General features: G+C 35.9%; 1 protein-coding gene, 1 non-coding gene and 1 pseudogene across 3 annotated transcripts; 1 reads left to right on the forward strand and 2 right to left on the reverse strand.

The window, feature by feature from the left end:
• Positions 1-1,810: 1,810 nt before the first annotated feature.
• LOC147282527 (small nucleolar RNA U3) lies at positions 1,811-2,022 on the reverse strand. Its single transcript, XR_015123193.1, has one exon. It is a non-coding gene; the product is annotated as a small nucleolar RNA U3 (small nucleolar RNA).
• Positions 2,023-2,447: 425 nt separating this feature from the next.
• Positions 2,448-4,982, forward strand: LOC147282528 (pentatricopeptide repeat-containing protein At4g35130, chloroplastic pseudogene; annotated as a pseudogene). The gene is made up of 2 exons (XR_015122979.1): positions 2,448-4,614; positions 4,713-4,982. The product of XR_015122979.1 is annotated as a pentatricopeptide repeat-containing protein At4g35130, chloroplastic pseudogene (transcript).
• A 3,810-nt stretch (positions 4,983-8,792) lies between these two features.
• On the reverse strand, positions 8,793-9,758 carry LOC147282529 (3'-5' exonuclease-like). Its single transcript, XM_086248582.1, has one exon. The coding sequence runs from the start codon at positions 9,673-9,675 to the stop codon at positions 9,031-9,033; it is 645 nt and encodes a 214-aa protein (XP_086104708.1). The 5' UTR covers positions 9,676-9,758; the 3' UTR covers positions 8,793-9,030.
• Between the last annotated feature and the right edge of the window lie 11,776 nt (positions 9,759-21,534).

The following is a 21,534-nucleotide window of genomic DNA, read 5'->3' on the forward strand; positions in this document are numbered from 1 at the left end:
TAGGTGGACTTTTTTATTATTTAGGTAAGGCATATAATTTGTTTTACCCCTCAAAGTTTCATTCATATCTCACTTTACCCCCTAAATTTTTTGTTTGTCATACTTTACCACCTATAACTCTTTTCTGTATTCCACTTAACTTTTTTTCATCCACTTTGTCAACCAATTCATTAAAATTAGTGGCGTAGCATGAGTATTTTCGTCTTTTTATTCATTTAGACAAAAAAAATTATATTATTCAAAAAATTCTTTAATTTAATTAAAAAACATTAAAAACTTAAAATATTAAAAGAAATAAAATCTCTACCACTCGTTGCCCTCCCACCCAACCCCGCCCCTTCCCCTCCCCTCCCCTCCCCTCCCTTGCAACACCTCCTTCCTCCACCCAACCTCGCCCCTCCCTTTGCCACGTACACCTCATTCCCCCACCCAGCCCTGCCCTTCCCCCCACCCCCACCCTCACCCTCGTCGTCACACCCCATTCTAGCACTCAGCCCTGCCCCCTCCTAGCCCTGACCCACCCCCTCTGCCTCACCTTACCCCTCCCCATATTGTTTCTCTCACTTTCTCTTTCCTCTTTTTCTCTCTGCCTCTCCTCCCTCCCTCTCCAAAAACCCACATCTCTCCTCCCTCCCTCCTATCGGCAATGAAGAATATGGTGGTTTGGGGTGGGGAAGGGAAGGGAGGAAGGAGATAGAGATTTTTTTAAAAATGATTTAAAGTTTTTTAAAATATTAAAATATTTTATTATTTTTTGTACATGTAGTAGCCTACATATGGTCTAGGTGGCTAATTAGAGTTCAAGTGGATAAAACTAAGGTGAAAAAATGAAAATACCCCTGCCACGTCATCAAAATTGACGGATTGGTTGACGAGTTGACATAAAATGGTTAAGTGGGACACAAAAAGGAATTCTAAGTGGTAAAGTGGGATAAAACAAATTTTAGGGGGTAAAATGAGACATGAATGAAACTTCGAGGGGGTAAAACAAATATTAAGCCTTTGGATAAAGTAAGTGGGTTAATTTATCATTAATAGTCCAAAAGTAGATTTTATATTCATTATCTAAAAAAAAGTACTCTTTTATTTAAGTTTTTTTTATTTATTTTTTTTAATTTTTTTTTATCACAAATGGTTCCTCAACTTTGACCAAAATATCAATTTAGTCCTTAAAGTGCATTTTCATTCAATTTGGTCCTCTATATTTACCACCGCACATCAATGTTGCTTATTTGTTCAATTGCGTTTGAATTGCAGTATAAAATGGTCACGTACACTGCACGAAATCTTTTTTTAGGAGTAAAAATGTCTTAAAGAGTGTGTTAAGATTCGGGTTGGGGATCATTTTTTAATCTCTTTTAAGGATATACTTGGAATTAAAGAATTTGTAAGGTCATTTTAGGTGGTTATGAGACATGTAAAGACGATTTTGGCCTTAAGAAAAAGTCACGTACACTGCACATGACAATTTTTTATAGAAATTCGGACGAAATACAACAGAAGGATAATATTAATTAAAAATACACTTTAAAGACCAAATTGATATTTAAGTGAAAATTAAGAGATCATTGGTGATAAAAAGCCTTTATTTAAAGGCAAAATAAGACCTTCCAGGGAAATAAAAACAAAATTTAAAAAAAGTGTGGAATGAAATTAGTGGTATCTAGAAGCTCTCGTTTATTATTAAAGAATCTCAATATTTTACAAAAGAGAAAATTACAATCTTTTGCACAAATAATTTGAAGAAGAAAAGCTCGGTGATGAAGTGAATGAAACTGCTGCTACAAAATGAAATTGAAAAAAGAGGGGAAACCTGTCAGACAACCGTGCGACCACCCCAGCCAGGAGACCTAGCTGAGAACGATCCTCTACTGCAAGTATGGTCCAGGGACCACGAAGCTGTTAATCACGCTCTGATCGAACGGTCATGATTCATCCACCAGATCTAGATTCCTGTCTCCTTAGAACTCAAGGATACAGAGGTACGTTACTATAGAACAGATCCTGTTCAAGTAAGGTCGTGACCACTGGTCCTATAATGCGCTCTATATACCGCTTGATTACTCTCTAGATTTCCGATGTGGGATAATGAGAGCTCTAACTTGTGAACCTCATCCCTGTGTTATTTCTATTAGTTTCTGTAAGCATTACATTCTTTTGAAGCTCATTCTGGACAGCACTGAAAGATTGTAGTCGTGTACACTTAGAAGCACACATTTTTATCTAAAACTCATTCTCTTTAGCTTTCAAGATTTTATCCCATTTCTATGTCTTTCAACGTTTGCACTTCTTCTCTCCCCTCTCAAAACTTCATCTTCTACTTCACACCCATCACCTGAAGAAATCCCACTATCACAACCTCGCAGCCCCTCTCTCATTTTCTTCTTCAAGTCTGCTGCTACATTCATGCCAGGACCTTCAGACCCTGAAACACTATCATGCTCGTATTCTAGTCTCAACTGGGTTTAAACCCATCACCCTTTATTCAAAGTTAATTACTTTGTATGCTCGGTTCAATGACCTTGAGAGCGCTGTTTCCGTTTTCAGGGGAATACAAGAACCAAATACCATGATGTGGAATTCAATCATAAAGTCCCATGTTGACTCGGGTCTTCTTGATTCAGCTTTGTTGTTGTACAACAAGATGCGTAAATTGGGTGTTTCGCATGACTGTTTTACGTTTCCCATTATAAACAGGGTGCTTTCGTTGCTTGGGGTTGATGTTACATATGCAGGAATGGTTCATTGTGTTGCAATTCAAGTGGGTTTTGGATTGGATGTATATTTTGGCAATACAATGATTGATGTGTATGTGAAATGCGGCAATCTTGATTACGCTCGTAAGTTGTTTGATGATATGTGTCACAAAGATTTAGTTTCTTGGACGTCGATGATTTCAGGGTATGTTTCTGAGGGAAGTGTTGTTTGTGCATTTAGTTTGTTCAATGAAATGAGAATGGAATTGGAACCAAATTCCGTGACAATGTTGGTCATGTTGCAAGGATGTTGTGGCATTGAAAGTTCAAGTAATGGGAGGCAACTTCATGGTTTTGTGATTAAGAGTGGTTTACTAAATGATGGATCTGTGCAAAACTCAATCTTGCGAATGTATGCTAAATTAGGTAGCATTGACCAAGTCGAAGACTTTTTCAGTGAACTTGATAGAAGGGATTTTGTTTCCTGGAACATTTGTATTTCCTTTTATTCTTCAAGAGGGGATGTTGTAAAAGTAGGAGATGTGTTCAATGAAATGCGGGGTGAAGTAGCACCCAGCATTGAGACATTAACTACGGTTATATCAGCATTGACTAAACATGGGATGCTTTCTCAAGGCGAAAGCTTGCATTGTTTGGAAATAAAAAGTGGGCTTTGTGATGATGTTTTGCGGACATCTTTGTTGGACTTCTATGCCAAGTGCGGGGAATTGGGAAACTCGGATAAATTGTTTAGAGAAATCCTTCACAGAAACAGCATTACTTGGGGTGCAATGATGTTTGGCTTCATTCAAAATGGGTATTTTAATGAGGCTGTTGGATTATTCCGTCAAATGCAAGCTGCAGGTCTTGAACCCGGGCATGAGATATTAACAAACCTTGTTGATGCATTTGCCAATCTAGGTGCTCTGAAGTTAGGTAAAGGAATTCATGGCTACATAATTAGGAAATCATTTTGCAAAGCTGAGGGATGTAATACTCATATTGAAACCTCAATAATAAACATGTATGTAAGATGTGGTAGCATATCTACTGCTAGAGTGTGTTTTAATGGAATGTTGATCAAAGATGTAGTGACATGGACATCAATGATTGAGGGCTATGGGAGCCATGGGCTTGGTTTTGAAGCCTTGAAACTTTTTAATATAATGATTAGGGAAAGAATAAAGCCAAATAGTGTCACCTTCTTAAGCTTATTATCTGCTTGTAGCCACTCTGGTCTTGTGACCGAAGGTTGTGAAGCTTTTTGTTCCATGAAGTGGAAGTTTGGAATCGAACCTGATTTAGATCATTACACTTGTATTGTTGATCTCTTGGGTCGATCTGGGAAGCTCAAAGAAGCCTTGGCTATCATTTTTAAAATGATGGTTTCTCAAGATAGTAGGATTTGGGGTGCTCTTCTTTCAGGATCTAGAATTTATGGTCACAGAGAACTTGGGGAATATGCAGCTCAGAGGCTCCTGGATTTAGAACCTGATAATGTTGGTTATTATACTCTGTTGAGTAATACACAAGCTAGTGTTGGACAGTGGGATGAAGTAGAAGAGATAAGGAGAGTTATGAATGAGAAGGATCTAAAGAAGAAGCCAGGGTGGAGCTGCATTGAGGGAGAAGGAAGGATTTGTGGGTTTGTTTCTGGAGATAGATCGCACCATCAAGTGGATAGGATTTATGAAGTATTGGGATGTTTAAGTAGGATGATACAGGGGTTTATATGAAGTTGCTGAAGAGCTAATTTGTTATATTAATAGAGGCATTAAACTGCTTGCTGGAACAGTTTTATATTTTTCTTTTGTTTTTCTTTTTTACTTTTCTTTTTTTGGTTGGGTGAATTCTGATATATAGTGCACAGGTAAGGCCAAGTGCTAACTAGAGGCTTCTCATTTCGAAAAGTTTACAGGTATAGAAATTGCAAATCTGGTTATCTATGGTGGGTGAAATCTCTATAAAAATATGCAATTTCTGATCTTTGCTGACAATGGTGTGTAATCCTACAAGGACTTTGAAGCAATATCTACAAGGTAGTAAAGCCAAGTGGCTAGTCAGCAGCTCAGAAGATAAGGGTGCCAAGTCAGTTGTAAGTTGAGGGTGCTGAGTCAGTAGTAGTTACAAAGCAGTTAGCAAGCTAGTTGGGTTTGTTAGAATTATAATTAGCTGTAATAGAAAGTTATAACAATTCCTCTTTTCTCTCTCTGTTAGAAGGTGTATAAATAACAGTATTGTAAGCAACTGACATTGATGAAATGAAATAGAAGTTCATACACCAAAGCTTCCTTAGGGGAAGAGTTTTCTCACACCACAGGACCACAAATATTGTTACACATGCAACTCTTTTCACAATACATTCTTGATGCAATACAAAAGTGTCATTGGCAATATATGGTTCTTACAAAACATTAAGATTTCTGACTTATATATCTTATTGCCCTATGGTTATAATCCCCTTTTTTTTTTTTTTTTTTTTATGTTGTAACCCTAAGACCTGCTACTTATTTCATGTTAAGTCCTATTAGCAATACATGGTCCATGCAGTTTGCTTATTGTGTGTTTTGTTCTTAATTTGTCTTCTGCAGATGGCATTTTACTGAAAGAAGTGAACTGCCTTCTGCAATCTAATGGATACTTTTTCCATTCAGATCCACCTGCTTATAGAAAGGATTATAATTATCCAGTAATATGGTAGAAGTTAGTGAATCTGGCTTCAGCAATGTGCTGGAAAATCATTGCTCAAAAAGTTCAGACTGCGATCTGGATTAAACAAGATCTGTCATGCCTCCAGTGAAGTTCTGAACAGAAGCTTATAAATATATGTGATACTGTGGTCGATTCTAAGTCATCATGGATTACATAACTGAGGAATGGCTTACAAGTAAGGGGTGCACAATCAGATTCTCCAGAACTCCCTTCTAGACCTGAGTGCCCCCTCTCTATTTCATATGATAAGCTCTCCTGTTTCTTTTTACCATTTTTTTTCTTTTCTTTTGAAATTCTTTTACCTCCCTAGTTATAGGTCAGGCTGAATTTGATGCATATAGCACTATATTACACTAATGAACCAGAAGTTTAGGTTTGTTGATGCATATGCCTTTTCCATAACAATTAAAACAGCTTCCTATGCACAGGTAAGATCCATGCTTGAGTCAGACTTGTAATCCATATCGGGACCTGAAATGAAAATAGGCCTTTGCTTAGCTAACATTTGGCCGGCTTAGATTACCTTTAGACAACTTATATATGGATAAAAAGATAAACTTTATATCTTTTTAGTCTGTCGAACTTTTCCTTCTGAAAATTCATATCAGTGGTGAAGATTACTGAAGGTACATGAGGAAAATGGTGAAAGAAGATTTAGTATCTCATTGTGGATTGAGCTGTTAAGGTGAAAATTATGGACTCTGTAGGTTGTGAATTTTATTAAATCCTATTTCTCAAAAATGATTGTGCTCGGTAACATCTGTTACTCTTTTATTTTTCCTTTTAATTTTTTTATTGGAATACATTGCAGGTTGTAATATGTCACAAGTTAAGGTGGTTTGTTCGGTTCAGGGTCTATATGAATGGGCTGCATTGCTGCTTTCCTTAAAATCATCTCTCTCATTGCAGCCATAGTATTTCTCCTCATAATATGAAGTAGTACCACTTGGGATTGATAGTGCAGAAGCACTGGTACTTTTGAATCTTCCTGCCCCCCCACATTGAGTTCTTGGATTGGATTGGTAATGAATGAAACAGAGAAGGGTGCAGGGTATGTGGGTTGTGAAGAAGCTCGATTTGGGTTATGGCATATGGCTGGTACTATAGTTCCAATGTTGCTGGTGGTGCTTGATCCCAAGTGGGAAGTAACTGATGTGCTGAGAGACAGAGCAAACAGAGGTATAGGGGAGCTGAGGGAGTTAGGGTTGTATGAGATGTATATGCAGTAGTGCAGGGATAAGGAGATGGAAAAAAAGACGGTGAAAATCTGTTTTTGAGGAAACAAATAGGGTGAGTTTATTTGGACCCCTTATTTCTTCATTTGCTTTCTTTCGGAAACCTACAAAAATAGTGTCTTTGCTTATCACTCTGCAAGTTCAGAAACTAGCTCTTTCTTCCAGTGAAATGTACAACTTGCCCGTCATTATCGTCTCACTTCGTCATCATTATCATCTTCACTTCATCGTTATTACCGTTTGATTATAGGTATTGGTTGCCAAGCAAAAAAGAAAGAAATGACCTCTTGAGAAAAATATGCCAGCTGTAAATTGTCTAATTCCATCATTAATGCCAAATTTATAATTGATTTTTGATGATTACTTGTAAAATCGCCAAATTAAAAATTTGGAAATTGATCCGAATCCCACTTCAGTTTCGCATTTCTCAAAAAAGCCTAAGTCCAAATTTAATCAAACAACATTAAAAACATGCATAACAAACTAGATAAACTTTGCCCCAGTAACAAATATATATACAAATGGGTGTGTTGGTGTGTAGTGTGTAACTGTGTACATATATATATATATATATACGAAGAAAAAGAGAGAAATTGTATGGTGGACTCGGACTTTAAGCATAACTTGTTCCGAGTAAATTGGGAGGGGATAAATAATCGTATTATTAATTTGATTTTTTATTAATCACATAATTGCCCGAATCTGCTGATATTTGTTCTTGGGGTGGTTCTCCATCTTGCCCTGGAAGAACGCAAAGATGTCTCACTTGCCGTTCACCGGAGAATTTTTCCGCGTCATCATGGAAAGCAACAAAGACATGGTCGGAGCCGTGGGTCTGATCCAAAAATGAGGGAAGACTGAATGGGTTGTGGTCACTACAAGAGAAGGTTTCAATAATCCCATTCTCATTTTATACCAACTACCAACATCAAGTTTTGAACTTCTATTAAACACATTGTTGTATACTAAAAGACCTTACTTATCATGTGTGTATTCTCCTTTATAAGTATTTTTCTCATGGTCACTTGAAGAGAGATATTTAGGGGTGGGCAAAAACCGGTCAACTGGCCGGACCAAACTGGTCAACAAAAAGTCAGCATTTTGAAAAAATCGGACCAGACCGGTATAAGTTTTCCACAAACTGCCTAGGCCGGACTGAATATATGCAATTTATTAATTAATTTAAATATTTTTTATTACACACAAATGGTTTAATTGAGGATATTTAACAAATGGTTTGATAAAATAAACAAAAAGGTTTAATGAATAATCTTATATTTAACTAATATTTTTTGTTTAATTGTTTGTTAAAAGTACACAAATGGTTGAATTGAATTTTTAATAATTTAGTTTCCCTTTTTTTCTTTAAACACACCTATCATTGTATAATAATTTAACTAATATACCTATCATTGTTTATGTATATATAATTATATATACATTAACTAATTAGTAGTTATTTAAACTAGTTAATGTAGTTAGTAGTTACATAAACTAGCTAGTTAGTAGTTATATAAAGTTATAAGCTTAAATTGTTAATACCCTAATTCTAGTTACATAAACTAGTTAGTAGCTATATAAAGTTATAAGCTTAAATTGTTAATACTCTAATCCTAATATCTTTTTTTGTTGGGCCAATCTCCAATCCAAATGTATTTTTTTTATTTGGCCAAATCACAATCCTAAATTCCTAATGTATATTTTTTTTTATTTGGCCAAACCGTCAAATCAAACCGGTCATTAAATGGTTTAGTTTGATTTACAACTTTTTTTTGTGTCAAACTGGACTGGACCAAACCGTTTAATTTTATTGGTTTGGTGTACGATTTAATGCTCAAATCGGACCAAATCGGACCGCGCCACCCTATAAGAGATATTATATTTGTATACACCTCTTATATCCACATTAAGTGATGAGAGGTATTGTGTGTGTTAATTCTTATATCCATCTCTCTCATCCCATCAAGTGATGAGAGATATTGTGTGTGTATATAGTATCCATACTAGTCTTCATAGGGAGAGAAATGGACAAATTGAATTCTAGGGAAACTACAAAATGACACATTATAAATTGTGCATATTGCCTTCAATACTCAATAGAATCCAATCAATCCAACTACTACCGAAAAAGAAAAACAGGACTAGAATAATTAAACTCAAAGCAATCAACCATTAAACAAGCTGAAATGTGTATTTTACATAACATGAAGAGAGAAAGCCTTCCAAAATATATAATCCCTAAGATTTGCTTGATAATATGGGCATTTATCATGCTAATTATACTAAATCTGGTACAAATCCCGAGAAACCCACTTCCTAAATCCCATTTCAGAAGCAATCCATTGACAAATTTAGCCCAGAAAAACCCACATCCCAAAAACCCCCAATCATGAAGCCCTCCCAGAAGAAGCATTCAAACTCCTCGCAATCTCAAAGGAAAGAAAGGCATCAACACAAGCATACTGAACCTGAGCCCAAGTCAGCCATGGATTGTCCCACCTACTCATTGTCACTCTCTTCGGCTTCTCCAGCTCCTTCCCAAGCACCTCTTTCGCCAAACCCTTCAACCCAGCATTCCTCAGCTCCCTCATGCCCAACTTCTCCGCCGCCAAGGGGCCGAGATCAACCGCATTGCTCACACCCAGCTCGTAGTCCACCAGCAGCTTCTCCACATCGCTCGCGATCCCAACACCCACAAATTTGTGACCCCCATTGGCCAAAAAGTCGAAGAGGGGCTGCGGAATTTTTTCGGTGTGGATGAGTTGGTAGATGAGGCAGCGGTGGCCGACGCAGAGCTGTAAGGTGGCAACCGGGTTTTCGATGTTGCGGTTGAAGTTGGGCCGCCACTCGACATCGAGGCCCACGATGTTGTGGTTTGTGGGGAGCGTGGGGATGATTTCGGCGAGCCAGGACTCCACCATGGCGGCGCTGTGAGTTACCAGAGTGTGGATGCAATCGCTGTCGAGCGACACGTCGTAGGTGTTGTGGCTGTCGTATGGTAGTTCGTGGTCCACTATGCTGATCGCCACCATTGTTGTGGGTTTGCACTTTGCAGAGAAAGAAAGAGAGGGGAGGGAGAGAGAGAGAGAGAGAGAGAGAGAGAGAGAGAGAGAGCTTGTTTGTTTGTGAAGCACTGAAGCGTGAGACACGCCATCGAATATTAAATGGTTTTTCTATGTGAAAATACGAATAAGATACGGAGGAGCTTGTTTGTTTGTGAAGCACTGAAGCGTGAGACACGCCATCGAATATTAAATGGTTTTTCTATGTGAAAATACGAATAAGATACGGTTTACTTTTTGTGGCTGTTGGATGAAATGAACGGCTCAGATCCTAAACTAATAGAAAAGAGTGTTTTTTTACACAAACCAATTTCTTATTTGAAATTTTTAATGCGCCCTCCTTAGTTACTCAGTTGACTTGAGCACTTGACCCCCCCTAAACGGCTAAACCCCTAACCCCATAAATTTTCATTTTATCCTAAAAAACAAATTGAAAGAAGAAAACAAAATCCAACCCCAACTCCATGCTATGAAAAATGGTGCAATGTGTTTTTGCTAGTGCTGCCTTAAGCAAGTGAGTCTCAATTCTAGATATTGATACCGAACTAGATTATCTTAGCTGAAATGATTTTTCTTTGGTAACAGTCAAGTCAACTACACATGAGGGGTGAAATTTTTAATGAAGGGCATATTAGACATTTCCTTCAAAGAAAGTACTAGTTTTTGAAAAGATGGGCCCGTTTGGTATCCTATTTAAAAACTATTTTTTTTTTCAAAAACTAAAAAATATGTTTTAGACTTTTAGTCAAGAAAACATGTTTGGTAAACTATTTTCAAAAACAGTTTTTAGAAAAAAAATTCAAAAACATGTATCTATTTAAAAACGATAAAACATCGTTTTTTTTTTTGTTACTTCTTTTTTCCTTAGCTGCCATCATTTTTAAAACTTAAAAATTGTTTTCAAATTTCATACCAAACAAATTTTCAAATTTTAAAATTTATTTTGAAAACTCACATTAAAAAAAAAAATATGAATTTTTGAAATATTTTTTTTAGTAGAATACCAAACGAGCCCTAACAGATTGGCTGCATTTGCTTGCAATTGCGCTTTTCGTAAGTTTTTTTTTTTTTTTGGCTTTCTTCATCCAATTTTTTCCTTACAAAAAGATGTGTCAAACAACAGATTAAAAAAAAAAAAAAAAAAAAAAGAGGAAATCAGGCACTCTCAACTCCTTCCCCATTCACCATTCACCCATATGTGGAGCACCTAAATAGTGAAGGAAGACTAGATATATAGGGTTGTGGCAACAACAGTGAGGAAGTTTCAATAAGCTTCTAATTCTCATTTTATACCAACTACAAATATGAAGTTTGGAGTTCTCTTGGATACTGTCCCATACTAATCTTCATTGGGAGATCATCATTTTTAGTGATGAAATTAATAAAAAGCTTATTCGTGTTAATGTCCCCTGAAAGAAACTTCGATTTTCAATTTGCCTACTAAAACTTCATTTCTCTTACTTTGTCCCCCAACTTTATAAAATACCATATTTCGTCAAGTCCGTCTATGGGTCAGTTAAAAAAGCCTACGTGGCGCTTATGTGGATATGCATTTTGGTATGTAAGACGCTAAGTGTACTAAAAATTAATAAAAAATAATTTTAAAACTCAAATGGTTTTAAAAAGAGGTCTGTTGACTTTAGGTACCAAATTTCAATATTATTTCATTTTAACTACTAAAATATTTATGTCATTTCACTTTATATACCAAATTTCAGTTTAGGTACCAACTTTAAAAAACTTGGTTCTACCGAGTTGTGACTGTTACTTTTTATTGATTTGTTTTTTTTTTGTTTTTTTTGTTTTTTTTGTTTTTTTGTTTTTGTTTTTGTTTTTTTTCTTTCAGGTTTGCAAAACTTAAACTTTAATGTTTAGTCGATCTCTAGGTTATAGGACTTCATCTTCCAAACTTAAATCAAAAGCACTAAACTCTTAAAAACTTTAAATTTTTATGAATTTCAAACAGTCACAATTGTGACTGTTGGATAGTCACAACTATATAGCAAACTGATCTATCTAATCCAAAATGTCTTGTTTTAAGTTAGTACCTAAACTAAAAAAAATTAGTAACTTGCTCTTTGCTAAAAACTATTGATATTTGGTATTTAATCATAATTTTCGATTTAAAAAGTTAAAACTAAAACTAAAAGTCAATTAAAGCTTAATTTTTAATCAAATTCAAGAACTAAAAAAATTAGAAATTAAAAAGTCAGCCGACCCCCCACCGATGGCTCCTCTTCCAGGCTAAAAGATCCTATTTTCTCCTTCAGCATCTTCTTGAAGAAACCAAAGACTGGGAAAAAAAAATGATGAACAAAAAAAAAATGATGGTATTTATACACTGAAAGATGTTATTTGTCTTAACGTTTTTTTGTTGTTTTGTTTGTTTTTTTAACTTTTCAATCATATTTAAATGACATTCATACATTGGATACTAACATATAAAAATCAAAATCAAAATTAAAAAAAAAATTATGTCAAATAAAGTGATGACACATAAGATTGGAAGCACAAGTTGGGGAAAAGTGTATGGACAATTAGCATTTTCCTTATACACCTTATTTCTTCTCCCCTCAAAATCCATGCTTTTAATTTGTGTAAAGACAAATCAAAACCAATACAAAAAGACCATAAAGAAATTAACAAAAGAACACAATTTTTTTTTTTTTTAAAAAGAGAATACCAGCAACCCACTCAATCCCAGCCTCGACCTGTTGTACCTCAACCCTGTTGTCGTTGTCGGTAGTGACCCCATTCTCGTCTCCCCACCCCCCCCCCCCACACACACACACACACACACACATTCTCTCTCTCTCTCTCTTCCTCTTTCTTTTTCTTTCCCTCTCTCTTTCTCTTTCTGTGTCTCACTTCGCACCCCCTGCTGGACTGAAAGGGAGGCTCGCGACCTACCGCCAGTGGCGAAGACGGCATCTTGGTGGCAGGAGGTTGGGCCAAGGTCTGCATATCCAGCGATTGGTGGCAAAGGGTTGGGGTTGGGTCTTGGATTATGTTTTTGTTTGTATTTTTTTACTTTGCAATTCAAGGACAATCTTACAATTTCGTCTATTTTCTAGTCAGTTGGACAATATGATGTGCACTTTTATTTAATAAATTAGTTGTTATAACTTATCACATCATTATATATTGAAATAATAATACTTTTTTGAGAAAATGACATAAAACAGGTCAATATAACAAGAACAAAAAAGAATAGACGAAACCTTAAATTGAATTCATCAGAAAAACTACAAGTCTACAATTATTGCCCTAACTGAAATTACAAGTACCATAATTGAAGCCATAGAAAACTATAGGATCAAATTTGTCATTAGCCTCTTCTCAAACTTTTCTTGCATAGGCTAGCTGATAAATGCTCATTAAATTTAACCTTATTTCAAATTATTTTCTTGATACGCTGAAATTTTGTTTGCTACCTCTAAGTTTGCTTCAAATTAAATTAAATTACTTTTGTTTTTATTGGCCTTCCAAAATCATTTTGGATATATTATTTCATTTTTGTCTAGAGAGAGGCTCTCTCTCTCTACATATTCTTTCACGTTCCCCTAATTACTCCATCGTGGGTTGTAGGCCGTGCCGGACCTAGGTCTTAACTATATGAGCCAGCCTGAACACGACACGAAAGCACAATGGGCTCAAATTAAATGGGCTGGGCTGGGCCATATGACATCTCTATGCCTTTTCAAGTTTTCTGCCTATGCATGCAAATTTTCCAAATTTTTTGGCCTTTTCAAGTTTTTCCTTTCCCATTATGCCTCTTCTTCCTCGATCCTCGAATCATATAGGTTTTCATCTTCATAACCCTCAATTTTAACTCGTGAGTCGAATTGCTCCCCAAAGAAAATTTTTGGTAAATTAAGACATCAATTTTTTAATAATAGATCAATGTGGGCCAATTTCATCCAAATTTCTATCCAATAGATATCGTCCGCTCTTCGCGTGAGGACAAAACAAACAATTGATGTCCAAGCCTTACAAGAGTCTCGTTGGCCTATACCAATTCGACCAAATTTGGTTCCTTTTCGTGCCCTAGATTTTGAGAAAGGGGACAAGTCTTGGTAATATCAACCTATGTATGACCCATGTAATGCTTTGGGGATGAATTTTAATTTTACCCTCGTGCAAACTATTGGATGGAAATTTGGATAAAACACCTTAGGAAATTGGCCCACATTGACATATTTTAAAAGTTTAAGGCATTAATTTACCAAATTTGGAGGACAATTCAGCACACGGGTTATAGTTGAGGGGGGCAACTTCACTGAATATTTGGAAGTTAAAATGGAGAAGAGGCAATTTCACTCATTGTCAATGTTCGCTATGATGATCACCAATATCTAAGTGACCACGACGATCACAGATATCTAAGAAACCATGACATGGACGAAATTAATTAAAATTGGAAGATGAAATTGTGTATTTCAATTAAATAAATATTTAAAAAAAATGCAATAACCAAAACACCATTTTCAATTATGTTATTTAATTAATGTTTTTTTTTTCACATTTATGGTAAATGTAATTCTTATTTAAGTTTACACAAATTCACTTCAAGAAATTTGGGTAGATTGTGTTTACATAAATTCATGTTTTCTATTTTAATAGTTTTTACTGGTTTAAGATTTACAATTAGATTAGACAATGAATCGATGCAATCATGCTCGTGCTCGTGTCTTGCTTTATTAATAATAGTAATAAGAATTAAAAAAACATAATGATAATAATAACAATAATAAGGATACATATATAACTTTTAAGGTTCATAAAATATATATATATATATACATATACATACAGGCCCCTTCAAGTATGGGATCTCATAAATAATTTTATTTGTGAGATCCCTTATAAGACTCACTCCATATAATATTTCAACGATCCGAACAGTCTATTCTTTAGGTCTCTATTCAAAGATTATCTTTGCAAAAAATTAGCCAAATCGAAAATCATTTGCCTATCTAACTTTGATTAAACAAATAGAAGAACTTCTTCTTCTTCTATAGACGCACTGGGATGGATGGCTCTTGAAATGGACAAGGCCTCAGTGTTGAACAGAGAGAGATGAGCAGATGATGATGGATCCGATTGTTGATGGATCAATGATGTTGATGGACCGATGATGTTGATTGATCGATGATGATGATGTGTGAAAAAGAATCAAGGGCTGGGCAGTGGCCAAGCAAGAGAGCGGCGGTGGGAGAAAGGGAGAGCGAGAGAGAACTGAGATGTTTTTTTTTTTTCAAAGAGAGAGAATTGAGAGTTTGAGATATAGAGAGAGAGAGAGAGAGAGAGAGAGAGAGAGAGATAGTGAAAGGTGCTTGTTAGTTGTTTTGCTACAATCCCATATCGGAAAGAAGCAGAAGGTATTAGCCTTTTCCCTATTGTTTTGTGTGATCAACTGATGAAATAATAAAAGCTAAAGTTCAATTTAGACACTCAACTAAATGGTGTATTTCAATTGTATTCATCATCTACAAAATCATTAAAAAACATACCTCATCTAAAATCTAAATTGAAAAAATGAATTTTTCTTCCTCTTTTCTTTTTTTACCCCTCTCTACCTCTTACTCTCTCTCTTCCTTTTCTCCAGCCAACCCTCCTAACCCAGCCCCTCCCGACCCCACCCCACCACAACCTTCCCGACCCCAACTATAGCTCGTGGGGGGATGGCCGGCACCAGGGGGACTCGCCGGTGGCCTTGGCTCGCCGGGAAATAGCCGGCCTTGGTTGGGCTGAGGTGCGCACAGGGAAGGAGTCGCGCAGGAGAGGAGAGGGAAGAGAGGGATGGTTGGCTGGGCTTGGTCGGAGTTGGCCTGGTCATAGCTGGACTGTGCGAAGTCACGCGAGAGAGAAGTGAGACACGGGGGAAGAAAAAGAAGAAAAATGAGAGAAAAGAGTGGGGTCAGGTGAGTTGTGGTGGGTGTGGGGTCAGGAGGGGTTGGGTTGGGAGGGTTGGCCGGAGAGAGGGAAGAGAGAGAGAGTGGGAGGTGGAGAGGGATAAAAAAGGAATGTTTTTGATCAATTTAGATTTTTGATGGGGTATGTTTTTGAATGATTTTGTAGATGATGGATGCAGTTGAAATATCCCCTATAGTTTAGTGTCTAAAGTGAATTTTAGCCTTTATTATTTCATCAGTTGATCACACAAATTCATTTTTAGCCATTTGGGTAAGTTCTGTTTACATAAACTCATGTACGTTTTTTTATGGTTTAAGACTTACAATTAGATGAGATACTGAGTGAATATATAAAATCGTGCTCGTGCTCGTGCTCGTACTCGTGCTCGTGTCTTACTTTATAATAAAAAATATAAAAAATAAAAAATTAATAAAGATATATATTTTTTAAGGTTCATAAGTAAGATAAATATTTGTTCCTTTATGTGGATTATTGGTCTTAGTATTGCCTTTTCTAAGATGGCATGCATATAAATGCTATTATCATTGATGAACTAAAATTTCTTAATAAGTCTCACTCCTACAATTTATGCTACGTGAGAAAATGATTGTAGGTTAGAGACATTGCAACTTCCAACTGCACTTCCCAGTTTGAGAGAACATTAACTGCTTTTGAAAGTATTGAAGTACAAATCTTAATTAATATAGTTCGAGTCAATGACTCTCTCATCTCAAGACTGATCAGTGAACAAGAAGATGAAGGTCTCATCAGTCTTTTGGAACTAATAATGAAAGGCATATGAACATAGATAAGATTATAGCTATCCGCCATGGTATCTATTAGACATTATAAGCATCCTAGTTCAAGTGCCAGTTAAAGAAGATGTGCAGACCCATATCTTATCTAAAAACTGAAGGCATAAATGGACTGGCTTTATTGACAAAAAAAGATGGACGGTGCCTTTCACAATTTGTTATTGATGATACATGTGTGCAACCCAAAATCTATATCAGACAAAGTGAAATGATGGGAAGTGTTTATGGATTTTATTCAAGTCCAATCACATTACCCCAACATTAGTGAGAAGTTTAAGTTTTCTTCTTATTGCCACCACACCATTCTGAGATATTTAAGTGGCTTTGTTTTATAGCTACCAGGGTCGGAGTTGAGGAGAGCCGGGTGAGGCGACCACTTTGGGCGCGCCTCCAAATGTCTAGGGGTTCCCAAATTTGTATACCCTTTATGCAATCATAAAATTCTTGTTTGGGTTAAATTTTATTCGTTGTTTGGTTCTGTATTTTTTTTTTTTTTTTTAGTTAACAACATTAAATTTGCACTAAGAAAAAGACAAAGCTAGTGGTTCAAGCAAAATTCATCAGTTACACCAACTATATACAAAGGATGAGTTACCACATTTTCGATTTCAAACTAAATACAAATTATAATACCAGTAATAGATGATGGATCAAGCTCCCAACAGCCCGCAAGTCGATTATCACTCTCCCCCGATATGCTGAAAAGCAGGAATTTAGTGACAAAATCTACCTAACTCAGCCTGCAGTATATCAATAACACCACTTCTTGATCTCTTATTCTTGGAGCCTTAAATAGTTAAATACTGATTTAAATCCATTAAGCTAGTTGTGTTAGAACCACAACCTTTGTGCTCAAGTCATTTTCTTATTTCAGCACTTCCATTATTTCACTTTTAGCCTTCCCCGTGTTAGGACAGAACATCTCAGGGTTGTGGTTCTTGTAAAGTTGTTTGATTTTGTTAAAATCATAACTTTATGTTATAATAACAGTTTTATGAGTATTTTTAAGAGAAAAAAAATTAAGTGAATGAATGTCGAGGTGTTGATTGTGTTGTTGGAGGTTTGTGTTCGATCCTTTTCCCTATCAGATATTCTGTAAAAATATTGGGGATGTCAAGGAAATATCCGAAATACGAGAGAAGATTTTGCTTCACCCCTTATCGATATCCACATGTCAAAAAATATATATATATATATCGGAATATCATCCATTTTTTTAATCAATGCTAATATCTAAGAGACCATGACATCCACAATAAATTGAAGATGAGATGCTTTGGTCCTACCATTGAGTAAATATTTAAAAACATATATAGTAACCAAAACACCATTTTCATGAAGATATTTTATTAATTGTGATATAGCTTCTTATTTCAATTGACACAAATTCATTTCTAGCCATTTGGGTAAGCTATGTGTATATAAATTCATATATATGTTCTCTACTAATTTTATGGTTTAAGACTGACAATTAGATTAGACAATGAGTGGATGGAATCATGCTCGAGCTCGTGCTCGTGCTCGAACTCGTGCTCATGCTTGTGTCTTACTTTATAATAATAATAATTAAAACTTTATTATTTTTTTAAGGTTAAAAAAATTTAATATGAGTAGTCTACATATATTTTTGTTCTTTTGTATGGGTTATTGGTCTCAGTATTGCATATGCTAAACTGTTGTGCATATAAAGCTATTATAATTGATGAACTTAAACTTCTTAACAAGTCAATCCTACAATTTATGCTACTTGATAAAATGATTGTAGGTTGGAGACATGGAAACTTCCAACTGTACTTCCTTAACATTAATATATTTCTTGTGAAAGTATTGAAGTACAAATCTTCCACCATATAGTTTGAGTCAATGACTCTCTCATTTCAAGAATCGGTGAACAAGAAGATGAAAAGACCTCATCAGGCTTCTGGAACTGATAAGGAAAGACATACGAACATAAATAAGATTAGCTATCCACCTCGATATTTATTAGGCAGCATCAGCATCCTAGTTCAAGTTCCGCTTAAAGAAGTTGGCAGACTAGTATCTTATCCAAAAAGTGGAGGCATAAATGGACTAGTCTTTCACAGTTTGTTATTGATAATACATGCATCCCAAAATCTATATTAAAAAAAGTGGATAGGTGGGAAGCGACTATGAAAATTATTCATCAAGTTCAATCATATCACCTTGGTGACATTGAGAAGCTTAAGCTTTATGCTTATTTCCGCCAAGACCATTTTGATTTATATCAGTAGAATTGTATTATAGCTGCCAGAGGTCTTAAGAAGTTGATACTGCAGGAGTAAGATTCTGGAAAATGTTTTAGGTTTCATTGTTATGCAGTTACGTGCCCAAAACAGAATCGTTTGGAGGTTTTTAGTTGTATAATCAAGCAATCATGAAGATTTCATTGTATATATTTAAGTGTCTCACAATTCTCCAGATCAATCAAATTAGGTACCATTGACCAAGTTGATGTTTTTTTCAACGAATTTGATAAAAGGATGTTGTTTCCATGTAAAGCAAATTGGTGAGACTTCACAGTTCACATATGAACAACCAACCTCTCTAGCAGCAGTTCGTCCTAAGTATACACAAATAATGGGCCTACAGCCATATTTTCATAATGAAAGACCAAAAGGATGTACTCCAACATGTATGCTGTTATTGAAGAATATGGGATTCCAATACTAGTCTAGTTTCTGAAAAAATCTCTGCAAGTCTTTCAATTGGAGTAATTGATAGTAGGTAAACTTCTAGTTGCGTAAGAAGTAAGTAATCTCATGATGAAGCACATATGAAATTCTTGCAGGAATAAAAAAAATTGAAACAAAAGGGGGACACCATTATCCAAACGTGAATGGTCTAGAACAGTTCTTGTTCTGTTGGAGCACGTTCTATGATGTGCATGTCCTTCTATTTCAACTGCTTCAGTATTTCATACATTTTCAATGTGGGATGTTTTAATTGTTGTGTGAGTTGGGAGTTGCTGTCTTTGCTATGTATGAGCCACATTTGTTGCATATTTGGAAGGGGAAGAAGAACCCAAGCTCAGTACTATATAAATAAAGTTGGTGCTGAAAGTTAATCCAGTCTGGTGGAATAGGGATACAATGACAATTTTTAATTATTCAAAAATTGAAAAATATTTGGGCCCTCATTAGGTGGCATCGGTTGGTAACCGAACCGACTTTGAGGAAACCGACATCGAACCGACGGAGGTCGGATGCCACAAAAGGAGTCGATGCCGAGTCGAAGGCAGTCGGTCACCGACCGGTCGGTGGCGGTTGGCTTCGGCAGGCGGTGCAGTTCGGTCAGCTCGAGTGTGTTCGTGGTTCGACGAGATGTGATGCAAACCGTTTTTGACGCCGACCATTTGCAGTTTAGTTGGTGGCACAACTGAAACCGAGCTGCAACAAAAAACAACTGGAATTGATGGTTTCGGACCGGTCGGTGTTGGTTTTGTCGGATAGAAAACCCACCCTAGTTCATTGTATGGAAGGATAAAAACTAAAGCCAAATAAAAAAGAACTCAAATCACTTCAAAATGATAACCTATACAAGGAAAAAAAAAAAAAAGCAGCATGGAAATATAACCACATTATACTTCATCAATAGAGATAAGTTGGACTTGAAATCAGCATCTTAGAGATTGATTATAATCCAAATAAATTTAAAAAAAATGCATAATAAAATCTAAAAAAATAAAACCCCACTAAATGGTGGGAATTTTAGTGATTATATATATATATATACAATGACAGATTCAAGAATTGAACGTGATTGAGTCAAGATCCAGTAGATATGTTCCACCTACCAAATTTAGAAGTCCTTGATCTGATAACATAGGCCTAACCAGTTATTTTTCTTATAATTTGAATAGGAGCAGTCCCATGAAGGAATTGAATGTTGCGAACAAAAATTTCTTTGGTCATGTACCTGCTTTAATTCGAGACCTTCATTCCTTAAATTTGTTGGATGTCTCCTACTATTATTTTTATCCCCATCTTCCATCTTCGGCAACCTTACCCAGCCAAGTAACCTTGACCTTTCTTTCTTTCAAGACAAAGATCATAATAACTTCTACCATTCAAGAAACAACAATATTTTCAATGGCCAAGTTTCTTGGTTTGGAAAGCTAACTCTGTTATCCCTTCGGTCAAAATAAATATCTAGGCACTCTTCCACTATCTTCTCTCATTCTCTCCTCTTTCAGATATTTCTTCAAACAGCTTGCCCTTGCAACTCCACCAACATCCATGGGTTCAAGGGTCAACCAATTTCCTCAAGCCTAAGATTTATGAGTTCATGGGGTCAATTGACCCCATTGTAGATCCGCCACTGTATATATATATATATATATATGTAAATATCATATTAAACAGTGCAAGAATGCTCTAAAACTAACTAGTTAGCAAGTTAATACGAAGCTAACCATGCTTTTGGACTTACTACATAACTAATCTCATAATCCGAACTGTTCATTTTTTAAGCCTTACTTCAAAGTTCATCATGCAAAAAATCAACTAAATCATAAATCATTTAGTCATATAATTGTGATAAAATAAATAAACGATCATTTTTTTCGATAAAAGCATATAAATTTTTGTTATTGTAATTAAATAACTAAATGACTTCCAATTTTAGAGATTTTTTTACAGAGATGATCTTTGAAGTAGGGCTCAAAAAATGGACTGTTCAGATTTTGAAATTATATTGAGCAGTAGACCCAACAAGATAGTTAGCTTCGTATTAATTTGCTAACCAGTTAGGTTTAGAGCACTCTTATTAAACAATGAATTCAATATATATATATATATATACAGGTTCCTTCTATTGAGGTATACCTCAACTTATTTATGTTGAGGTATGACCTTGTTGGGGTCCACACGAGTAGTTTTGTGTCGATCCGAAACCCACGTGGATTTAACGACCAATCATGAATCGACACGTGGCTAGTCGGATCTCACTTCAAGCTTTGACTTTTCAACGATCGAACTTGGACCTCCACGTCACCATATCAACTCAGCACATTTTCATTGTCAGTCCGGATCGGCTCATCCCGGCAGATCCCCCACACCCGATCCGAGGATTTTTCTAA

Source organism: Dryas octopetala, chromosome 6 (genome assembly GCF_963921425.1).
Source record: "Dryas octopetala chromosome 6, drDryOcto1.1, whole genome shotgun sequence".
NCBI classification, from domain to species: domain Eukaryota; kingdom Viridiplantae; phylum Streptophyta; class Magnoliopsida; order Rosales; family Rosaceae; genus Dryas; species Dryas octopetala.